Source organism: Lolium rigidum, chromosome 3, assembly GCF_022539505.1.
Source record: "Lolium rigidum isolate FL_2022 chromosome 3, APGP_CSIRO_Lrig_0.1, whole genome shotgun sequence".
NCBI lineage: Eukaryota > Viridiplantae > Streptophyta > Magnoliopsida > Poales > Poaceae > Lolium > Lolium rigidum.
In genome coordinates, this window is record NC_061510.1 from 33,260,836 (window position 1) to 33,280,772 (window position 19,937).

General features: G+C 43.6%; 2 protein-coding genes across 2 annotated transcripts; both read right to left on the reverse strand.

Annotated features, from left to right (window-relative positions):
- Positions 1–15,457: 15,457 nt before the first annotated feature.
- LOC124695508 lies at positions 15,458–17,300 on the reverse strand. Its single transcript, XM_047228346.1, has 5 exons — positions 17,222–17,300; positions 16,931–17,061; positions 15,919–15,960; positions 15,783–15,824; positions 15,458–15,701 (listed from the first exon to the last, which is right to left on the reverse strand). The coding sequence occupies exons 1-5, from the start codon at positions 17,228–17,230 to the stop codon at positions 15,572–15,574; spliced, it is 354 nt and encodes a 117-aa protein (XP_047084302.1). The 5' UTR covers positions 17,231–17,300; the 3' UTR covers positions 15,458–15,571.
- Positions 17,301–17,337: 37 nt separating this feature from the next.
- On the reverse strand, positions 17,338–18,170 carry LOC124694619. Its single transcript, XM_047227584.1, has 5 exons — positions 18,049–18,170; positions 17,787–17,909; positions 17,583–17,629; positions 17,439–17,500; positions 17,338–17,392 (listed from the first exon to the last, which is right to left on the reverse strand). The coding sequence occupies exons 1-5, from the start codon at positions 18,134–18,136 to the stop codon at positions 17,338–17,340; spliced, it is 375 nt and encodes a 124-aa protein (XP_047083540.1). The 5' UTR covers positions 18,137–18,170.
- Positions 18,171–19,937: the final 1,767 nt, after the last annotated feature.

The window sequence follows — 19,937 nt, forward strand, 5'->3', positions numbered from 1 at the left end:
AAGATAACTGGCCGTGGGCCGCGGTCAAGTTGTGCCACGGGTGCTTCGTCCAATCACGGAGCACAAAACTCCACTGGAAGGATGAACACCATGTTTGTGCCGGCCGATGTCTCATTATCGGCTTTCCTTTGTTTGGGGACGCCACTCTTTCTTTTGTGGTCGACCTTCTTCGTCCGAGTTCGCTGAATTTTCGCGGCCGGATCAGGCCGCGCCTTCCTAACGTGTGCGGTATAACCTTTCGAGCTTCCTCCAAACCACGTAGCCGCTGAACCCTACGCTTTGGGAACAGGCTGAGTCCATCAGGGCACCACCTTGGCCGGTGGTACTTATCTTCTTCTTCTTCATCATCGTCTTCTAATTCCTCGAGATCTTCCACCCGAGAGGACTCAGCGTACTTGTTCCGAGGCGGGAGAGGCCCTAGACATTTGAACACGGACACGTCACCTGCACCCTTCTTCTTCTGTCTACATTCGGCAGTTGCCGATTGTAGGCAATCGGCTCATTCTCGAATCCCGGCGAGTGTCCGAAGAAGGGACGGTCCGAGTGCCTATCCACGTCGTCTTGCTCTCTTGACTTTTCCTTGGCGTGGCGCTCATATCTCTCCTCGTCGCGATCATGCCGACGATGTCTCCTGGCGTCCCTGCTAGCCAGACGATCTCTTTCGTCATCGTTGTCGTATCGTCGGTGTTGGTCGTATTGACTCACGTATTTGTTGAGGAGGTGATCAGAGAGAGGTCGCTGATATCTCACATTCTTCACTTCTCCCTCTGTGATGTAGCGCTTGCCATCGTGCCGGAGCCGATCGCGTGGAACGGCTTCCTCTTTGTCGTTGTCATGAGAGCAGCTACCCTCATCTCTATCCTTGCCAGGGTGGTGCACCGGTCCTACCATGTTGATGTTGAACGAGAAACCTGGCCGGCACCTCCCAGGGTAAGTGCACTCCACCATGTTAACGGCGGGGAAGGGGTGTGTGTCGACTTTCATGGCGTGCGGCTGAAAATTAGACGCCCTTGTTCTATCGCCATTTGGATCTGCGACGCCACACCTGCCGGTCGTTGGTGGCATGGGTGAACGTGTTATGCCACTTGCAGTATGGCTTTCGGTTCAGCTCCTGAGCCGTGGGGATCTTGTGGCCTTCGGGTACCTTTAGCTGCTTCTCCTTAAGTAAGAGGTCGAAAATCTGCTCAGCTTTGGTCACGTCGAAGTCAAACCCTCTTGGAGGACCTTGTGGCTTAACCCACTTGCAGGACACGGGGCTTGCCCCGGAGTCCATTCAGCCTTGCTACCTCTTGATCTCCCGCGGAGCCTTCATCTTCATCTGCCTCAACCGGGACCACCGCACGCTTGAATTTATCCTGGTACACCTCACGGGTGGCGGCTTGTTCATATAATGACAGCTTACTGCACCATATGCGCCGGTGAAGGGTAGATACGCTTGGGAGGCCACATCCTTGATTGGTGACGCGAGACCCACCACCGCCAACTCGGCTGCTTCTTTTTCGGTCACACGAGCCGAATAGCATCGGTTCCTAACGGTCTGAAGCTGGATGTATTCGACTGCTTGTTTCTCCGCGCTTCAGTCGTACTTGTGCTAGATCGGCAATGCCAGCCCGGAAGCCTCGAGTGATGCTGCATGTGGAAGCGTGCTCTTCCAAGCTGCTTCCAAGTCCGGATTGAATGCTGGTGGCAGCGATGTGTACCACCCGAAAGCCGATCCTGTGAGGACTGTGCGAAGAACCTCACACGTAGTTCATCGATCTTGAGATCGTGCCCGAGCTGTGCCAAATATCGGCTCACATGCTCGATTGAGCTGGAGCCATACGATCCACTAAACTTGGAGAATTCGGGGAGCCGATATTTGGGTGGTAGTGGGATCAACTCGTACTCGTTGGGGTACGGCTTGGAATAGCCGATTGCCCTCCTTTTCGGCACCATGCCGAGCTGGTCTCTCAAGATTGTGCTGATCTGATCCGCGGTGCTGGGCTGCGGAGTCGAACTACTGAAGATTCGCTGGAGTGGCATACTTAGCCAGCCATGCTTGCTTCTCAAGCTCTGAGCCAACTGCAGGAGTTGAGCTCTGGAGGTTCGTCGGAGTGGCATACTTAGCTAGCCACGCTTGCTTCTCAAGCTCTGAGCCAACTGCAGGAGTTGAGCTCTGGAGATTCGTCGGAGTGGCATACTTAGCTAGCCACGTCTGCTTCTCAAGATCTGTCCCCGAAGTTCCTCCTGCTGTTCCAGAAGTCCTGCTATGTTGCCGATCACGGTTCGTGAGTGCCCGATTCTTGCGGTCGCGGCACGTATGTGCACGTGTATCCGTGAGGGATCTCCTTAGGCGCCTCATACAAGAGCGGTAATCACTAGGGTCACCACCGATCTTGTAGACGGCGTATGCCGGTGGACTCGGCACTTACGGTGCTGCCAACGCGAATGGCAGCGGTGGTCGGGACCTGGAGTGGCATCTCTCCTTGGTGAGTCCCTAGAGCTGGTCCTGACGGAGATGCTGATGCCTCATGATTTCTGGATCACCCGAAGGGCGACACGCTCAAAGTGTTCACCGAGGCTCTCGGAATGGCGGTGCGGCGAATGAGCCACCATGAAATTAATCTCTGACGCGAGACACGGTGCGTTCTTCGACGGGGCGGACGGGTCCACTCCATCGAGCGCGCCTTCGGGTGAGAACCCTTTCCACCGATGCCGTGTGAGCGGGTTCTCGGAAAGAGCCGATGAGGTCGGCTTCGAGGATAGCTTTGACCTCGTCATACTTCTTCTTGAGCTCCTCAGTCAAATCTTCGTACGTGACTGGAGTACCTTCCGCCATCTCAGATGTAGATGGCGATGCAGTTGATGTCGAAGACGGTCCCATCGGGTGTGCCAGAATGTGTTGCGGTCAGAAACCCACCGGCGAGCAGCGACGGGCAACACAGTAGAGCCGGGAGGCTCCCGGGACTGCGGGCGGCCCTGGTCCCTCGAGCGACGGCCCGCAAAGACTCGGCACGCACGTCCGATCTTTGGTGCAAGGGCGTGCCACGACCTATACCTGATCAGGAAGGTGATGGATTTGCTTCGCTTAGTTTCCTGCATGGCATACACGTAAACATTAAATACGAGCCTCGATCGGCTCTCAGGTTGTCCTGTGAATCGGCTCAAGGAGCCGATCCGCCCATGATTCGTATGAGGTATACGATCACATGGTGGTCCGCTTGATCAAAATAGAGTTAAAGCGACCTACGACGATTTAGGGTTTTCACCACATAATCGGAACATCCTACGCGTGATTGAGCACTGGCGGCCACGCACGGTGATAATAAACCGACCCTAGACAAGGCCTAAAAACCAACATGAAGTTGATCCCGGAACATCTTGTCTAGGGCTAGCAAACTACACCATACGCGCCACTTTGGATCCTTCAACCCGTTTGTAAGGCCTAACTATGCGAGATATTAAACTAATCCTTGAAGAACAAGGAGCAATCATAACGGATCGGATCTACTAAATAACGATCAAGCGAGGTGCCGCCCTTACACCTAAGATAGGTGTAAGGGCGGCTAAACATCTAAGGGTTGCACGAGACGAAAGCATATGATACGATGAAACAATGCTAACCCTAACACATCTATGATAACTACGTTGCTCGCCATCAACAAGGCTTCGGCCACGAGCAACACATGAACAGCGAATAAACGTGTCTTGCCTAGATCGCAAGATGCGATCTAGGCAGCATGATCTTACCGGAAGAAACCCTCGAAACAAGGGAGTTGGCGATGCGCCTAGATTGGTTTGTGGTGAACGTGATTGTTGTTTATTTCAGAAACCCTAGATACATATTTATAGTCAGTAGACTTTCTAACGTGGGAGTAATCCCAACCGTGCACGAGCCAAATTCTATCTAGCAGACCACGTATCCTACTATATTTACTGGATACACGGGCAAACTAGCCCAAACTTTGTATACAAGGCCGATTCAATGTATTCCTTCCAGGTATATTCTTCAAGCCCATCTTAATCGCGGCCCACCTCTGATCCGGTCAAATTCTGGTGATAACAGTGTGATACGTATCAAACGTATCAATAATTTTTGATGCTCCATGCTTGTTTTACACCAATTCCACTATGTTTTACTTGCACTTCGTTACACTTTTATATATTTTTCGGCACTAACCTATTGACAAGATTACATATGCCAGTTCCCGATTTTCTGCTGTTTTTGGTTTCAGAAATTTTTTACAGGAAATATTCTCGCAATTGGACGAACCAAAAGCCGAAGTCTATTTTACCGTAATGAAGATGAAGTCCGAAGGGGGGGTCGAAGAGGTGCAGTAGGGTGGCCAGACCACACCTAGGCGCGGCCTGGCCTTGCCCGCGCCTAGGGGTGGTGTGGGCCTCCCCGGCACCCCACCGACCTAAATCCTCCGCGTATTTATACATCTTCTCGGGAAAACCCTGGATACCCAAGACTCCATCCACGAAAAGTTCCGTTGCGACCGCCATCGCAGAATCCATCCCGGGTGGATTCTAAAGCTCTTCCCGGCACCCTGCCGGGGGGGGATCATCACCGGATGCTTCTACATCGCCATGCCCATCTCCGAAGTGATTCGTGAGTAGTTCATCCCTGGACTATGGGTCCATAGCAGTAGCTAGATGGTTGTCTTCTCCAATTTGTGCCTCATGTTTAGATCTTGTGAGCTGCCTATCATGATCAAGATCATCTTTATGTAATGCTACATGTTGTGTTTGCTGGGATCCGATGAATTTTGAATACTATGGTTGAGATTGATGTCATATGTTATTTCTGATCTTGCATGCTCTCCATTGCTAGTAGATTCTTTGGCCAAGCAGATGCTTGTGACTCCAAGAGGGAGTATTTATGCTCGATAGTGGGTTCATGCCTCTAGTTTTCTAGAAGAGTGACAATAACTTCTAAGATTATAGATGTGCTGTTGCTACTAGGGAGAAAAACAATGTTTTATCCAAGGGTAATTCTATTGTTTACTTTACACACATTGCTTAATGCGATTATCTGTTGCTTGCAACTTAATGCCGGAAGAGGTGCGGATGCTAATCAGAAGGTGGATTATTAGTCATAGACGCAGTTGGATTACGGTCTATGCGTTATGTTGTAATGCCCAAAAGAATCTCATAGAAGTCATCTTGTTATGTATGATCTTTATTCTGTGAATTGCCCAGCTGTAATTTGTTCACCCAACATGCTATTTATCTTTATGGAGAGACACCACTAGTGAACTGTAGACCCCGGTCTGTTTTCCTTTATACTGATACAATCATCATGTTCTGTTTATTTTCTGCAAGCATTTTTTCTTTTCATTTACTACAAACATCTCCTTCCACACCATACGGTTAACTCTTTGTTATCAGAAAAGCCAGTGAGATTGACAACCTCACTGTGATTTGGGGCAAGGTATTGCGATTGTGGTGTGTGCAGGTTCCACGTTGTTGCTGACACCGGTAGTGCGCCCTGCCAATAGTCAGCCAACAACACCTTCAGAAGTCACTCATTTCTCCTGCTGGTCGATTAAACCTTGGTTTCATACTAAGGGAAAACTTGGTGATGTGCTCATCACACCTTCCTCTTGGGTTTTCCCAACCGCTTCCACAACTGCCAGCAAGATTGTCTAGCGCCGTACCTAGAGCACCATCAAGATTTTCTGGCGCCGTTGCCGGGGAGAAAGAGGATTTCTGCAAGGGGAGTCTCTCATCTCCAATCTCTTTACTTTGTTATTTTTTTCTTAGTTTACTTTAGTTTATCTTGTTTGCTTCTTTATATAAAAAACACAAAAAAATAGTTGCTATTAAAGTTCTTATTTCTGTTGTTATATTTTTATCTTGTTAGAATGAGTATTCCTGAAGTTGAGGTTCGTTCTTTTAAACAACAAGGGGGAGAAAGTTTGAAAGATGCTTGGTATAGAATAAGTTATGCTCATCATAGATGTACTAAAAAAATATTGTACCTTGATCCTTCTTAGAAATTTTTATGTTGCCATGTCTAGCTGGAATAGGTATGTTTTCGATACTCTCACATGTGGTAATTTTCTGGGCACTCCTGCTTTAGAAGCAAGCAATTTAATTGAAAGCTTGGTAGGAATACCACCTACTAATGTTGTTAAAACTGAGATCACTTTGGAAGATGTGGTAAAAAGTCCGAGCTCTTTAGAGAATTTTTTTTCCAAATTTCCTTAATAATGCTAGCCAAATTAATGAGTCAATAGAAAGTATCAATAAAAGAATCACTATTTTAGAGGCTAGCAATACTCATGATAATAGAAACCATAGAATTGGTAAACTAGATGAAGCTATGGAAACTTTAAGTTCAAATTTTTTCTTCTCTCGGGTTTAAAAAGGAGAAAGCTTTTGTGGAAAAAGAGCAAAAAATCATGTATGTTCCCAAAGTACCCAAGCCAAAGCCCCATAATATGTTTAAAATCGATACAACTTTTAGTACATCTAAGAGTAATTTACATGTTGAATAATCTCCAGGGGTATCTAAAGTGCCTATTTTGAAAAGTTGTGTTTTAGAGGAAGTTATTGATCTTGATGCTTCTTCTATTGATAATACTTGATACAAATACTTTCTGCGCCTAGCTGAAAGGCGTTAAAGAAAAGCGCTTATGGGAGACAACCCACGTTTATTTTCTGTAATTTTTCATTTGTCGAGCCTTGGAAGTTGTTGCCTCTGTAACAACCTCTCCTTATCATTTTTATTTCGTTTTTGTGCCAAGGGTAGCCTCTAATAGGAAAAAAAAAGTAAGTTTTGGGGAAGTTGCTGTCCAGAAACAGATTCTGTGTTGTTACCGTAAAAATTCGTACACCCAGCCAGTACGTAATTTTGAGCTGCCAATTTTTGATCATATGCCCCGGGTTATTATCTAACTTTCATAGTTTTTCACTTTTCGATCTGAGCAACAGAGGATTTTCGAAAAAATCGATCTTTACATGTTGTTCTGTTTTGACAGATTTCTGCCACTATTTGCATTTGCCTCTTATTCTCTTTCTTTTTGGGTTCTTTTGAGAGGAAGAGATTTTTGAAAGAGTTTCTACAGTAGCTAATGTTTTGATGGATGTTTGATATATGTTAGAACTGGACCCAAGTGGATGTATTATTTTGATTGCGCTAATGTTGCTAATAAAAAATTGTGTGAAGTTCTGTATGTAAGAAGTTTTCAAGTGTAGGGAAATAAGATTGATGTGACGAAATGAAGAATGTACAAAAGGTCAAGCTTGGGGATGCCTCCTGCCACCCCCAAGAAATATCCAAGAGGTACAAGTGTCAATGCTTGAGGATGCTCAAGACATCCCCTTCTTCATCAACAAAGCAACATGTCATCTTTCTGTGCGCCATATTTTTATTGCTTCATATGATATGTGTTGTTCTTGGAGCGTCTTTATTTTGTATTTGGTTTTCCTTTTCTTTTTTTCTGTACAATAAGGTTGGATACCAGCATATTTGTTTTGGAGAATGACACACTCCGTTTAAATTTCATAGAACACTCCAGTTTCCACTTTTATTGTTCTGCGAGTGTTTAGTTTTCTAGTACTTTGTTTAGCTTTCGTTTTCTACTTTTATTCTTTGTCCAGAGCTTGTTAGTTTTCTTTATTCATGTATGATTATCTCTATGGTCCATATTGTTATTTATCTATGAGAGTTGTTTCAAATAAATTAACTGGTGTTGGAGACGAGTAAAAAGTTTCGTGCTAATAGTGATGCAAAAGGAAGCTTGTCTAGACTGTGGCATAGACTTTGGCATGTCATGTTGGATGCTATTTTTATGGTATGCTTAGTATTTATTGTTGCATCATTATTTGTCTCAAATATCTGAGAGTACTTAATGTGCCATTGAAGGAATCATGTGTTGTTTTGATCATAGAAGCATAATATTGTGATATTCTCCTTAGATGCTTTATTGGGTTGACTTGGCACATGCTTATACCATGTTATAACTACCAACCAGTCAGCTAAAGCCTCCATGATCATTTAGTTTTTGACTTGTGATATCACTTTATGCTTTGATTAATATTGTTTTGTCGCTATGCATGATTATGGCCATTATTGCTCTCTTAATTGGTCGCTCACAGTTTTTTGCTAGCCTTTGCCTGTACTGAGTATGAAGCTCTAATCGTGCATCCAACCACTAAAAACCAAAGTTTGCCAATTGTGTCCACCATATCTACCTATTAGTATTTTCTATGCCAAGTATTTTCATCATGTTTTTATCTATCTTTCGAATTGATTATGAGAAAAATAGTGAGTAAAGCTCTCACAAATTTGATGGCACATTTACTTTCTTGCACTTAATAAACTTGAACCATTGTGGCTCTCTTATGTTGATTATATGCTTACAAATTATAAGTTGGGAGTTACCACAACCATGCTTTCATGGGGCACGCTTTCAACATTGCACTTATTATTTAGTTGATGTCATGATCTTTTGCTTATGGATGCCTATCGATGCGAAATAGAATGGAAACTTGTAAGTCCATGGAGTTTGTATATGTGTTAGAGAAACGCTGGGCCGCTAACCTAAGCCATGAATTATTCATGGTGGAAGTTTACAATATTCCATAGTGAGCATTTCGTGAAGCATCTTCAATAAAAAGCTATACCCATAGTAAATAAAAGGATTGCTGAGATGCTCATTGTCTGTTTGTCTTGTCATTTTGGTGTGTGATTGCACTTATTTGAAAGAGTACTTCCATATCATGGGGAAAGAGGTACCCCTGCTGATGCGTTCTTTATAATACATGTATACTTACAATGACAAGAACTTATTTGGGACCTAAGTTGAGTAGCATGAGGTGTAGGTACTCATATTCAAGGGGCATGAGATTTTCAACTTATGATTTGTCAAGCATATGACTCATTTTTTGCACTCACATTAACTTTAACCATTCAAGATGCCTATGATAGGGGCAATGAGAGCTCAGAGCTTATAAGTACCATACCTTTTTGAAATCTTTATAAAAATGTTGATCCTTACTTCCTTCCTTGAATGACCTTTCTTTTACTTTTATGGTGAGTCTTCATCTTCTTGCTTTATGCACCAATTAAGAGAGCACAATTGTCATTTTGAGTATAATGTGCATAGTCCCAAGAATTATTGATTGATTCATGATTATGCTATTGGTTGTTCTTAAATTACTTTTATCTAGTCACCCTCTAAACTTTAAAGGTGTCATAGCATTTATGTTTTGCTATTCCATAAAGGACAAGCTGAATACCACTTTGCTATGTTTTCTCTATGCTCATAAACAAACAGTTGCTTTCATTGCATAATTATTCATGATCTTTGTTTGAGTTACTTCTCATGTTATAACATAGTTGCTAGGACCTATGTTTAGAGTACTTTGATTCCAGCTTACAATGCTTTACAAAAGCTTGATCAAGATTGTGATAGTTGCATGTCACCTCAAAAATTATTTTTGTTATTACTTACCTACTCGAGGATGAGTAGGAGTTAAGCTTGGGGATGCTTGATACGTCGCAAACGTATCTATAATTTTTGATGCTCCATGCTTATTTTACACCAATTCTACTATGATTTACTTACACTTCGTTACACTTCGTTACACTTCGTTACACTTGTATACATTTTTCGGCACTAACCTATTGACAAGATGCCACAGTGCCAGTTCCCTGTTTTCTGCTGGTTTTGGTCTCAGAAAAGCTGTACATGACATATTCTCGAAATTGGACGAAACAAAAGCCAAAGTGCCTATTTTACCATAACGAAGACGAAGTCCAAAGGGCGCCGAAGAGGTGCAACATGGTGGCTAGACCACACCTATGCGTGGCCTAGCCTGGCCCGCGCCTAGGGGTGGTGTGGGCCATCACGACACCCCACCGACCTAAATCCTCCGCCTATTTATACATCTTCACGGGAAAACCCTAGATACCCGAGACTCCATCCACGAAAAGTTCCGTCGCGGCCGCCATCGCAGAATCCATCTCGGGAGGACTATGAAGCTCTTCCCGGCACCCTGCCAGAGGGGGAGATCATCACCGGAGGCTTCTACATCGCCATGCCCGCCTCCGAAGTGATGCGTCAGTAGTTCATCCCTAGACTATGGGTCCATAGCAGTAGCTAGATGGTTTTCTTCTCCAATTTGTGCCTCATGTTTAGATCTTGTGAGATGCCTATCATGATCAAGATCATCTTTATGTAATGATACATGTTGTGTTTGCTGGGATCCGGTGAATATTGAATACTATGGTTGAGATTGATGTCATATGCTATTTGTGATCTTGCATGCTCTCCGTTGCTAGTAGATGCTTTGGCCAAGTAGATGCTTGTGACTCCAAGAGGGAGTATTTATGCTCGATAGTGGGTTCATGCCTCTAGTTTTCTGGAAGAGTGACAATAACTTCTAAGATTATAGATGTGCTGTTGCTACTAGGGAGAAAACAACAATGTTTTATCCAAGGGTAATTCTATTGTTTACTTTACACACATTGCTTAATGCGATTACGTGTTGCTTGCAACTTAATACCGGAAGAGGTGCAGATGCTAATCGGAAGGTGGATTATTAGTCATAGACGCAGTTGGATTACAGCCTATGTATTATGTTGTAATGCCCAAACGAATCTCATAGAAGTCGTATTGTTATGTATGATCTTTATTCTGTCGATTGCCAATTTGTTCACCCAACATGCTATTTATCTTTATGGAGAGACACCACTAGTGAACTGTGGACCCCAGTCCTTTTTTCCTTTATACTGATACAATCATCCTGTTCTGTTTACTTTCTGCAAGCATTGTTTCTTTTCATTTACTGCAAACATCTCCTTCCATACCATACGGTTAACTCTTTGTTATCAGCAAAACCAGTGAGATTGAGAACCTCAATGTGAGTTAGAGCAAAGTATTGCGATTGTGTTGTGTGCATGTTCCACATTGTTGCTGACGCCGGTAGTGCGCCCTGCCAATAGCTAGTCAGCCAGCAACACCTTCAGAAGTCACTCATTTCTCCTACTGGTTGATTAAACCTTGGTTTCTTAATGAGGGAAAACTTGCTCATGTGCTCATCACACCTTCCTCTTGGGGTTTCCCAACCGCTTCCACAACTGCAAGCAATATTGTCTGGCGCGTACCTGGAGCACCATCATCGACTACATGATACTTCACCTTTATGGGCCCAGTGGAATGCATCGTGTATTTGGCTACTAATTGTGGGGTTGCGGGAGTGACAGAAAGCTAAACCCGCGTTGGAAACCAGCGCACGAGGGGGTGTAGGATCTCAAAGTTTAAGGTTGTGGTTAGATTTATCTTAATTACTTTCTTGTAGTTGCGGATGCTTGCAAGGGGTATAATCACAAGTATGCATTAGTCCAAGTTGGGGTAGTGCATTAGCATAGCTTCACCCACACAACATCTATCAAACCAATAAAGATTATTTAGCTGCCATGAAGCGAAAGCACTTGACGAAGTTCCCGTGTGTCCTCGTAATCATAAGTAACACAACCGGCTTGTCCTTTGCTCTGAAAAGGATTGGGCCACTCGCTGCAATTATTATTACTATCTTTTATTTACTCATACTTTATTTGTTTGCAATATCAAAAACCCCTGAAAACCTGTTTGCTAGTATTTACAATGAATCCTTGATCAAAACTGCTTGTCAACACCTTCCGCTCCTTGTTGGGTTCGACACTCTTATTTATCAAAAGTACTACGATACACTCCCTATACTTGTGGGTCATCAGAAGTGTAGATCTAGGGTTCCTCCTTTGATTCCCAAGAGGGGAACAAGATTGAGTGGATAGGGAGGGAGATCTTTGAGCTTTGGAACAATGGAGGAGAGAGAGTTGAAGCCCCAACCTCTCAATGAATAAGAAGGGTGCTATTTATACCCCCACAATAAATGTAGCCGTTGCAGGAAAGTTGGGGCCAGAGTCTTCGGTGTGCTGACACCGGAGTCTCTCGTGTGCTACACCACTTATACCAGCGTCTCCGGTGTACATACACCAGAGTTTCCGGACCTTGGCGGGCAGCACACCCCAACACCGGAGTCTCCGGAGGATTCCCCGGACATGCTGAAAAAGTTCCAGGACCCCTATACCGTGAGTGAGGCACCCGGGACAAAAGATCGACCAAGGGAGTTTGCCGGTTAACTCGTTCAGCCCAACTGCCCAAGACACAAAATTTTGCCCTGCCCGTCCCCTGCGGCCTACTGAACTCATTTCCCACCTATATTGGGGTGGGGCGCTGCCCCACGTGTATTACCGCCACCAGTGCTATCGATTCAGCTCACTGCCGCCTCGATGGTCCTCTCGGGCGATCGGAACTATCCCGAACTCGCCCACCGGCATGTCCTCGCCTCCATCCCCTGGGTCTAGCAGACTGTCGCGCCAATATCACCTCGTCGAGGAGCTGCTTTCCGTCGCCCTTCCATGCTTACGACATTTCCAACCGTCCAACACAAACGGACACAAAACGATCGTTTGTCTCCGCACGATCGAAAAGTACGTTTGCACCCCAGCTCTGCAATCCAACGTAAACTGGCTATGCTGTCCGTGGGACGGGACTAAATTTGCAGGCCCAGGCCAACATGAGCCAAATTTTGTTTCCTGCATTATATGGAGTATACTTCAGATTGTATTCACAAAACCAATTTAGCTCTGGTGGTACTAGTTTGCAGGCCTTGACCTAGGTATAAGCTGGAGGATAGGAATATCGATTCCTGCCGGGCACATTTTCTCCAAATTTTAACTGCTTCGATTAGATTGATGGCTTCTAAGTAAAAATAGTTCTGACTATATTTTCTCAAATTTTTAGCTACTCAGATTGATGGATGGTATGTGAAAATAGGTCTGACTATATTTTCAAAATACAGTATACCTAATCTTGAAACAAAATTTTAGTTTCAATTCTTAAACATGTAGGAAGAAAACTACACTGTTTACTTCATTTTCTCCAAATTTAACTACTCCGATTGATGGCTACTATTGAAAAATAGTTCTGCATAATTTTCCCCATATTTATCTACTCCAATTATGTAAAAATAGTTCTGCATACAAAACACAGCATACCTACTCTTGAAACAAAATTATAGTTTCAATTCTTAAACATGTTGGAAGAAGACTACAGTGAGATATGATAACTTCTCACATTTTAATTAATCACTACGGTTTTAATTTATAAATTGCAAGGTAATTATCACAATTGCGAGTATAGTGTTATTGTATTCCTTTCATGGGATAGTTATAGTTCTTATAGTGCGTTTATCTATTACACGTACTTAATATGTTCTCTTTAAATCCTTGTTAATATGATTCTACCCCTGGTTTAAAATCTAGAGACGCAGGGAGAATTTTAGATTATAACGTCAATCTAAGACATATATAAATAATAGTCAAACCAAGTAAAGTTTAAGGCTTTCTTTTGAAAATTCAAACTAAATTTGATTTTCTAAAAATAAAATGGACCTTAAACTTTGGAATGGAGACAGTATTAGTAGTACTTTTCTAGTAAGGGAGGGCCTATTTTAAAATGTTGAACAGGGCCTCGTATTTCGCCTGCAAATTTGCATCGTCAACCCACACATCCTCATGGCCTGCTTAGCCCCCCTTTAATGCAGTTCGCATGTACTAATACTAATTAAAGTTATATTTCTCTCTTCTCCCTAATTAATACTCCCTCCGTTCCTTTTTATAATGCCTATAGATTTTTAGCATTTGTTTCAGAATATAAGGTTGTAGCTTGGCTTTTTTTTAAATTACCCCCTCTACCGGTCAGCTCCCACACGACATGCATGAAAAAAATTCATACAAAAGGGAAACAATTAATTGAGATTCCTAATGCATGACCCCAACGATTCCTTAGATTTAGGAAGCATTGTTTTTCTTTCCTTAGTAGAACCTGGCTGCACATATATGGAGAGTCAACCAGAGAGATTTGTGGGATTTGTTATGTTAATTTCGGAAGTTATCGATTTTCCTCATCTTACTCTGATCTTAAATCGTTAAGCCAGGGGGTCTTATATAAAGAATACTCTTGCGCTAATTTCCGTGCCAAAAAACTATAGGCATTATAGAATGGAACGGAGGGAGTACATAACATACCCTTTGCAGTCAGAAAATGGACACTGCCGCTAGAAAAGTGCGGACGCATACGAAAAAGTTGGAGAAAATGCGTTATTTACGTGTGCAAGTCCGACGCAAACAAACCTAATTTGTGCCTAAAATGCATCAGACCGCTGGAGACTACAGGACCTTCTCTACCCGCTTGGCTGATCCACGAACTCTACTACCTCCACAGTTCCAGACTTACGGAGGGGAGACTACAGGGCAGACAACAGCACCACCCGGTTCAAGCGGTCTTCTGAGGATGGGGAGTAGAGAGAGATAATGAGAGGAGAAAAAATGAAAATAGTGGAAAAAAGATGTGGGGCTAACACAATGACAGGAGAAAAAATGAAAATAGTGGAAAATGTTTGGAAGCCATCACGGCAATGCCTTGACTGCTTCTTGGGTCGACGTTTTCGGGTATCCGTCGGTGCGCGAGTGCCGCTGGCTTGCTTTTGCGGCCTGCCTCACCTCTCGAAGCTTGAAAGGCCTAGCCGTCTCTTTCGGCTCTGACTTCCTTTTCAGGGACGTGGACCGGGCAGTCGCGGCGCTCGCCGTTGCCGTCGTGCTGGTGTCATTCGGCGGCGCTCCAGACCTAGTTGCTATAGGTCGTGTGGCCAGGTGTGTGGTTTTCGCCGGTTTCTCCCTGAAAACTGTGCCGTATGGTTTTTCTTGTCTGGTTTTCCTTATAAACTGGACACGGGTGTTGCGTTTGTATCGGTTTTCGACCAGTTTCCCTTATAAACTGGTCAAATTTCCCTCTTCTTAATGAATAGGCAGAGCTCCTGCCGGTTGCTCCAAAAAAACACAATGACAGGTGGGACCATATCCACCTCAGCTGAACATCCACATGTGCAACCATGTCAGCACTAACAAATGGTCCCACCAATCAAGATTGCTATTAAAATGCTATTAGGCGAGTATCAATGATATTTTTGAGAAAAATACCAAACCAGGTACTAACTCGTTATCCTATCATGAAATGTGGTAGTTTTATTTTGTAATTTACTACACACAATCGTAGGTTGGACAACGATTTGCTATCGTAGGTTGGACAATGATTTGCTATCTTTGAGCTTAGAAATTAGAACGCTATGTCTGGCTGACTAAGTTTGGCCAATGATTTGCAACCTTAAGGCTTAGTACAAGTTAAAACGCATACCAATTGTTTCTATTTTCTAGTTTTACCACGCTCGCTTCAAGCATTAAACGTAATATTTCTGTCAAATATTGTTTTTGTGCTCTTTTTTAAGTTTGGCATGTTCAAAATATCATATATTAGTACTCGGAATATGACATTATAAAAAAACCCTACCATTAATCATCAACCAATCAAATCAGTTAATAGGCTAATTTTTTATTAATCTCTAAACTCAAGCCAACCGATTAGCAATTTTCTGAACATTGATAAGCAGTACAGAATCGCAAAGATGCATTAGCAACAACGGTTTGATAATTCCTACAGTGGAGCGACACAAGCACAAACAGGTTCAGTGATATCTAGCAGTAGATTGAGGCAGATAAATCCTCTTTCTTATATACGAACGCACATTCCCCCAGCGGGAACAAATCCAAATCTCGGTCCGGTTCGACATCCCCATATAGCATTGACCAACTGTCATCCAGCACACTTCCAAAAAAAAAAGGTGGGTCAGTTAATTGAACTTTCACAAATGTGCAAAAAAAAAGTAGCATTTAATTGCGTTCAAACCTGTTTAAACCATGTTTATCATTAGTATCAGCAGCACTATGCCTACAAAACCAACAGACAAAAGTTTTGATATCATACAGCAGAATTGGATTTGAAACAAGTAAAAACAGATGGTAGCATTTAAATGTGTTCAAACCTGTTTGAATCAGGTTCATCTTCAGTATCAGCAGTACTATGCCTACAAAATCAACAAACGGAAGTTTTAACATCATATCACTGAACTGGATTAGTCAATGAGAGAGGTCGGCCCATGAGGTCTCTGCCTCAGCAACACAAAAAGGCTCAAGCTTTCAGCTGCAGGCCTTGTTTGGGAACATATAACATTGATAAAAAGAATATCATAGGGCTGGAATCTTGAGAGCAAATTCTCAAATTTGGAACGAGCTCTGAAGCTTCAGACACTGTTCCATCATTTCCTTTTCGAGCATCCAAAACAACAAAGCAACATCACTCTCCCTCCTCTATACTACAAATGCATCTTCCTGTGAATTTCATATGCTTTTCTGAAAATCACCCAAGCATCTCAGTTAATCAAACTCTAGACTCTTTAAATCCTCTAGGATTTCAGTAACCATGGCATCCATTTCCATTTTCTTACTTATGCCTATGTAGGAGGTCAATAGGAGAGTAGAACCATAGATAAGAAAATGGGATCACAACCTCAGTAAGCTGCATATCGGAATTTTAGGCTTGGGATCACTATATGGGCTCTATTGTTGGCCCTCTAGCAAACAAAGTAAGATTAAAGCAATGACAACCATCCCATGATAAAAACCATGCAAACTGTGTGGGCCATTATTCATACAGAGAAGTGGATACATGTGAAAAAAAAACATATATTCGATAACAGTATGCCTATTTCATAGGTCCAAACAACATATGCGCATGCAATGTTGAAATTGCAAGAATGTGGAAAATCGTAAACATGCCACAGGCAGAATCATTCGCAAAAACAAAGAACCTAGAGCAGCGGAAAGATGGAAACATACCAAAGAAAACCTAATGGGCATACCTCAAATACTGTTTGACATCCAAAACAATACAATCAAATCAGACAGGAATGTAGGGGATAGGACAGTGAGAGGACAAGCGTGATAAATCCAACCAAAGAAGCCACTGCTTGTAAAAACTGCAATAGAAATACCAACCTAGTTGTCCCAGAGTATCCAAGGAATTCAAGAACTTTGTTCATTGGTACAAATACAGTACGTTTGCCACGTCGGAAGTTCACTCCAACAAAGTTCCCATCAAAATCAACAAGGGGGCATCCATTCAGAGCCTAACATAAAATAGAAGTGCCAGTGAAGGAAGTTGCATAGAAAAATGGGATTGATAATGTCTCAAAGTGATAGTTCAGTGTGTATCCGATAGGTTAAGCTATGATACAGCTAATTATTTCCACCATGCAGAGAACTAAAGGAAAGAAAACAACGACTCACCGTGTTCATTTCACATGTGGGGAGTATAAGCTCACGGATTTCATAACTTGCAGGGCCAAACACTGTCCCCTTTGTGAACCTTAACATGCCTGAGTTGAAAGAACGCCCCACAGCTACTACCTTACTATCGAACTCAAATTGCACGGGATGGCTAGAACTGAGATGTGCTTCCTGGAAACCACGTGCACGCCTAATCTTCACAACAGCAAGATCATACTTGAGATCAATTTGGCCTAACGAGCCAATGACAACTCGATCATTGGGAAGACGCACTTTAATCTGCACCGATAAAGCAAGAATAGGTGAACATGATGATAGTACATTGATAAGCAAGGAATACAGGGATGTTGGAGGCACCAACCGTCAATTTTTTAGCGAACCCATCATGTAAAGATCCATCCAGACTAGCTGAAGTTAGAATAGTTGTGGCATCAGCACATAAGTTTTCAATAAATATTCCCGTGCATTCAGATACAACCATATCTCCTAAAGATGATAATAGTATCGATCATTAATGGCTGCAATACAGGCATGGAAAATAATGGGGATATGACAATATAATTACCATCAAATGAAGCAAGAGAAACAACACTTTCTGATAGTTTTGACTCAATCTGTTTGGTGAGTTCACTCGAGGAATTTCCAAAGGATTCAACCAAGTTTCTAGATCCATCTTCCAAGGCAATACCTGGAAGGATGGGTGGATGGGTCCCAGTTAGTTAAAGAAACATGGTACTGCCGTACTGGTAAACAGTTGTAAGTGCTACAACAGTTTGGCCGCACAAATTCTTGCAGGGGAATGAAATGACGAAAAATCAGTGGCTCACATTGCTTATGTACTGATTTGCTAGCATTTTGCTTTTTATTCACGCGTGTTATGCTCTTGCCTCTTCCCTTGCGCTTGGTTTTCTGCATCTTCCCAACCCTGGAGGCAATGAAACAATCCAAATGTCATTTATAAGAACAAGTAGAGTATGACTGTAAAATCCATTATACTGTACATCATTTCTCATTGTCAATATGAACATAATTGTTTGTATACCAAACATAAATTGTGAATGTAACAACTTATATATCATGGGTGTAGAATAACTTTTTCTGCACCCTGAGTGCTGAATAGCATGTCTATACATAAGCCAGGCAAATTACAAATAATTTCACGAAGAAGAGCAAAAGTGATGAACCAACAATGAGAAGAACTTAGTGACATCAAACGCCTCAACTAACCTGAACAGAAAGTGCAAACAAGATAAGATGACGGACAAAAAAAGGGGGTTATTTAGTGATTACAAACATCTTAGGGGCTGTTTGGATCCTCTGCCCAAACAGAAATTGCCAATCTAGCCTTGCTAGGCTAGCATATGCTCCCAAAAGGAGCTGCGGATGTGTGTATGTGCGTGTGTGAGAGAGAGATACTTCTACACTACAAGATCAGCTAAATTGGCTGCGATTTTGCAAAACAAAAACAAGCAGAGGAAAGTGGAGGCAACTAGGTCACCTCACCCTAATGGCAGTGATGAATGTATCTCGTCGAGTTAAGAGATCCAAACGAACAACCATGAAATCATTGCTATCGGGAGCAAGGGAACAAAACAACAAGCCTTGATGTCTTAGATTTGTCTAGATGCATCCAAATTTAGACAAATCTAAGGCATCCTTTATGGGACGTGGGACGGTGGGAGTAGATTTTTAGGGTTGGGATATTTAGAGTTTCCGGTAGGGATTACCTTACTCCGTCGGGTGATAGCTGTGGCGGCGTGCAGAGGGCGGGTTACTGGCAGAGGGGCGGAGTGGGGTGCCGTCGAGGAGGATGAGACGAAGGGTCCTAGTCCAGAATTCTTCAAAGAAAGCGAAATTGTAGACTAGTCCTTCGATGTTACATAGAGGACCCCAGATCAGAAAACAAAGGTTGCAATTGTTGGGATACTCCCAGTCCAGGATTCTTAAAGAGTCCTTGCATCTTACATACAGGATCCTCGATCAGAAAACAAAGGTTGCAATTCGGTCATGCAACGGAAAGTGGTGTTGCGACTCAGATGTGGCGTTTAGAGCAGCCACAATGTGGGACCCTGTAGTCAGATAGATGGTCAACGATCAGTGGCGGAGGAGCGGGCGGTCGACTGAGGACAGGTGCAGTGGTAGCCTGGTCGGCGACGGCGAGGAGAGGGACGTCGCCTACAGGGTGGAACCGCAGCCACGGCGTAATGTGGTAATACACCTACCTGTTGCTGGAGATGGAGATGCTAAGAGCATCTACAGCCGTGGCCCCCAAAGAGATTTAAGGTGTGTTGGAGAAAATTTCGTTCTCAGCCGTGCGTTCCAAACCCTCCTTCCGTCCTGCTGTCCAGCGTCCCAAGCCCATCCCCGATCAACATAGGACGCTCCGGGGACGCCGGACACAAAGAGAAGCGAGGAGGAGAGTGGCTGGTCCGACGCGTCATCGGCACACGAAGAAGTTTGGAGGGGCGCGTTTGGGGGACATAGCTAGGGAGCAACGTCCACTAAACGCGGCACGAAGAAAACACGTCCCCCAACACTCGATTCGGTGCCGTTTGGGGGAACTTTGGGGGACGGGCGGCTGCAGATGCTAAGGCCTTCCAGGGCGGTATGCGCGCTCATATCCTTGGTTAGGCCATCTCCAACGCAGTGACCCATCACGCACACGCGAGTCCGGATGGGTCGCATCGGCCAAAATCGCCGCCCAACGCCGCGATCC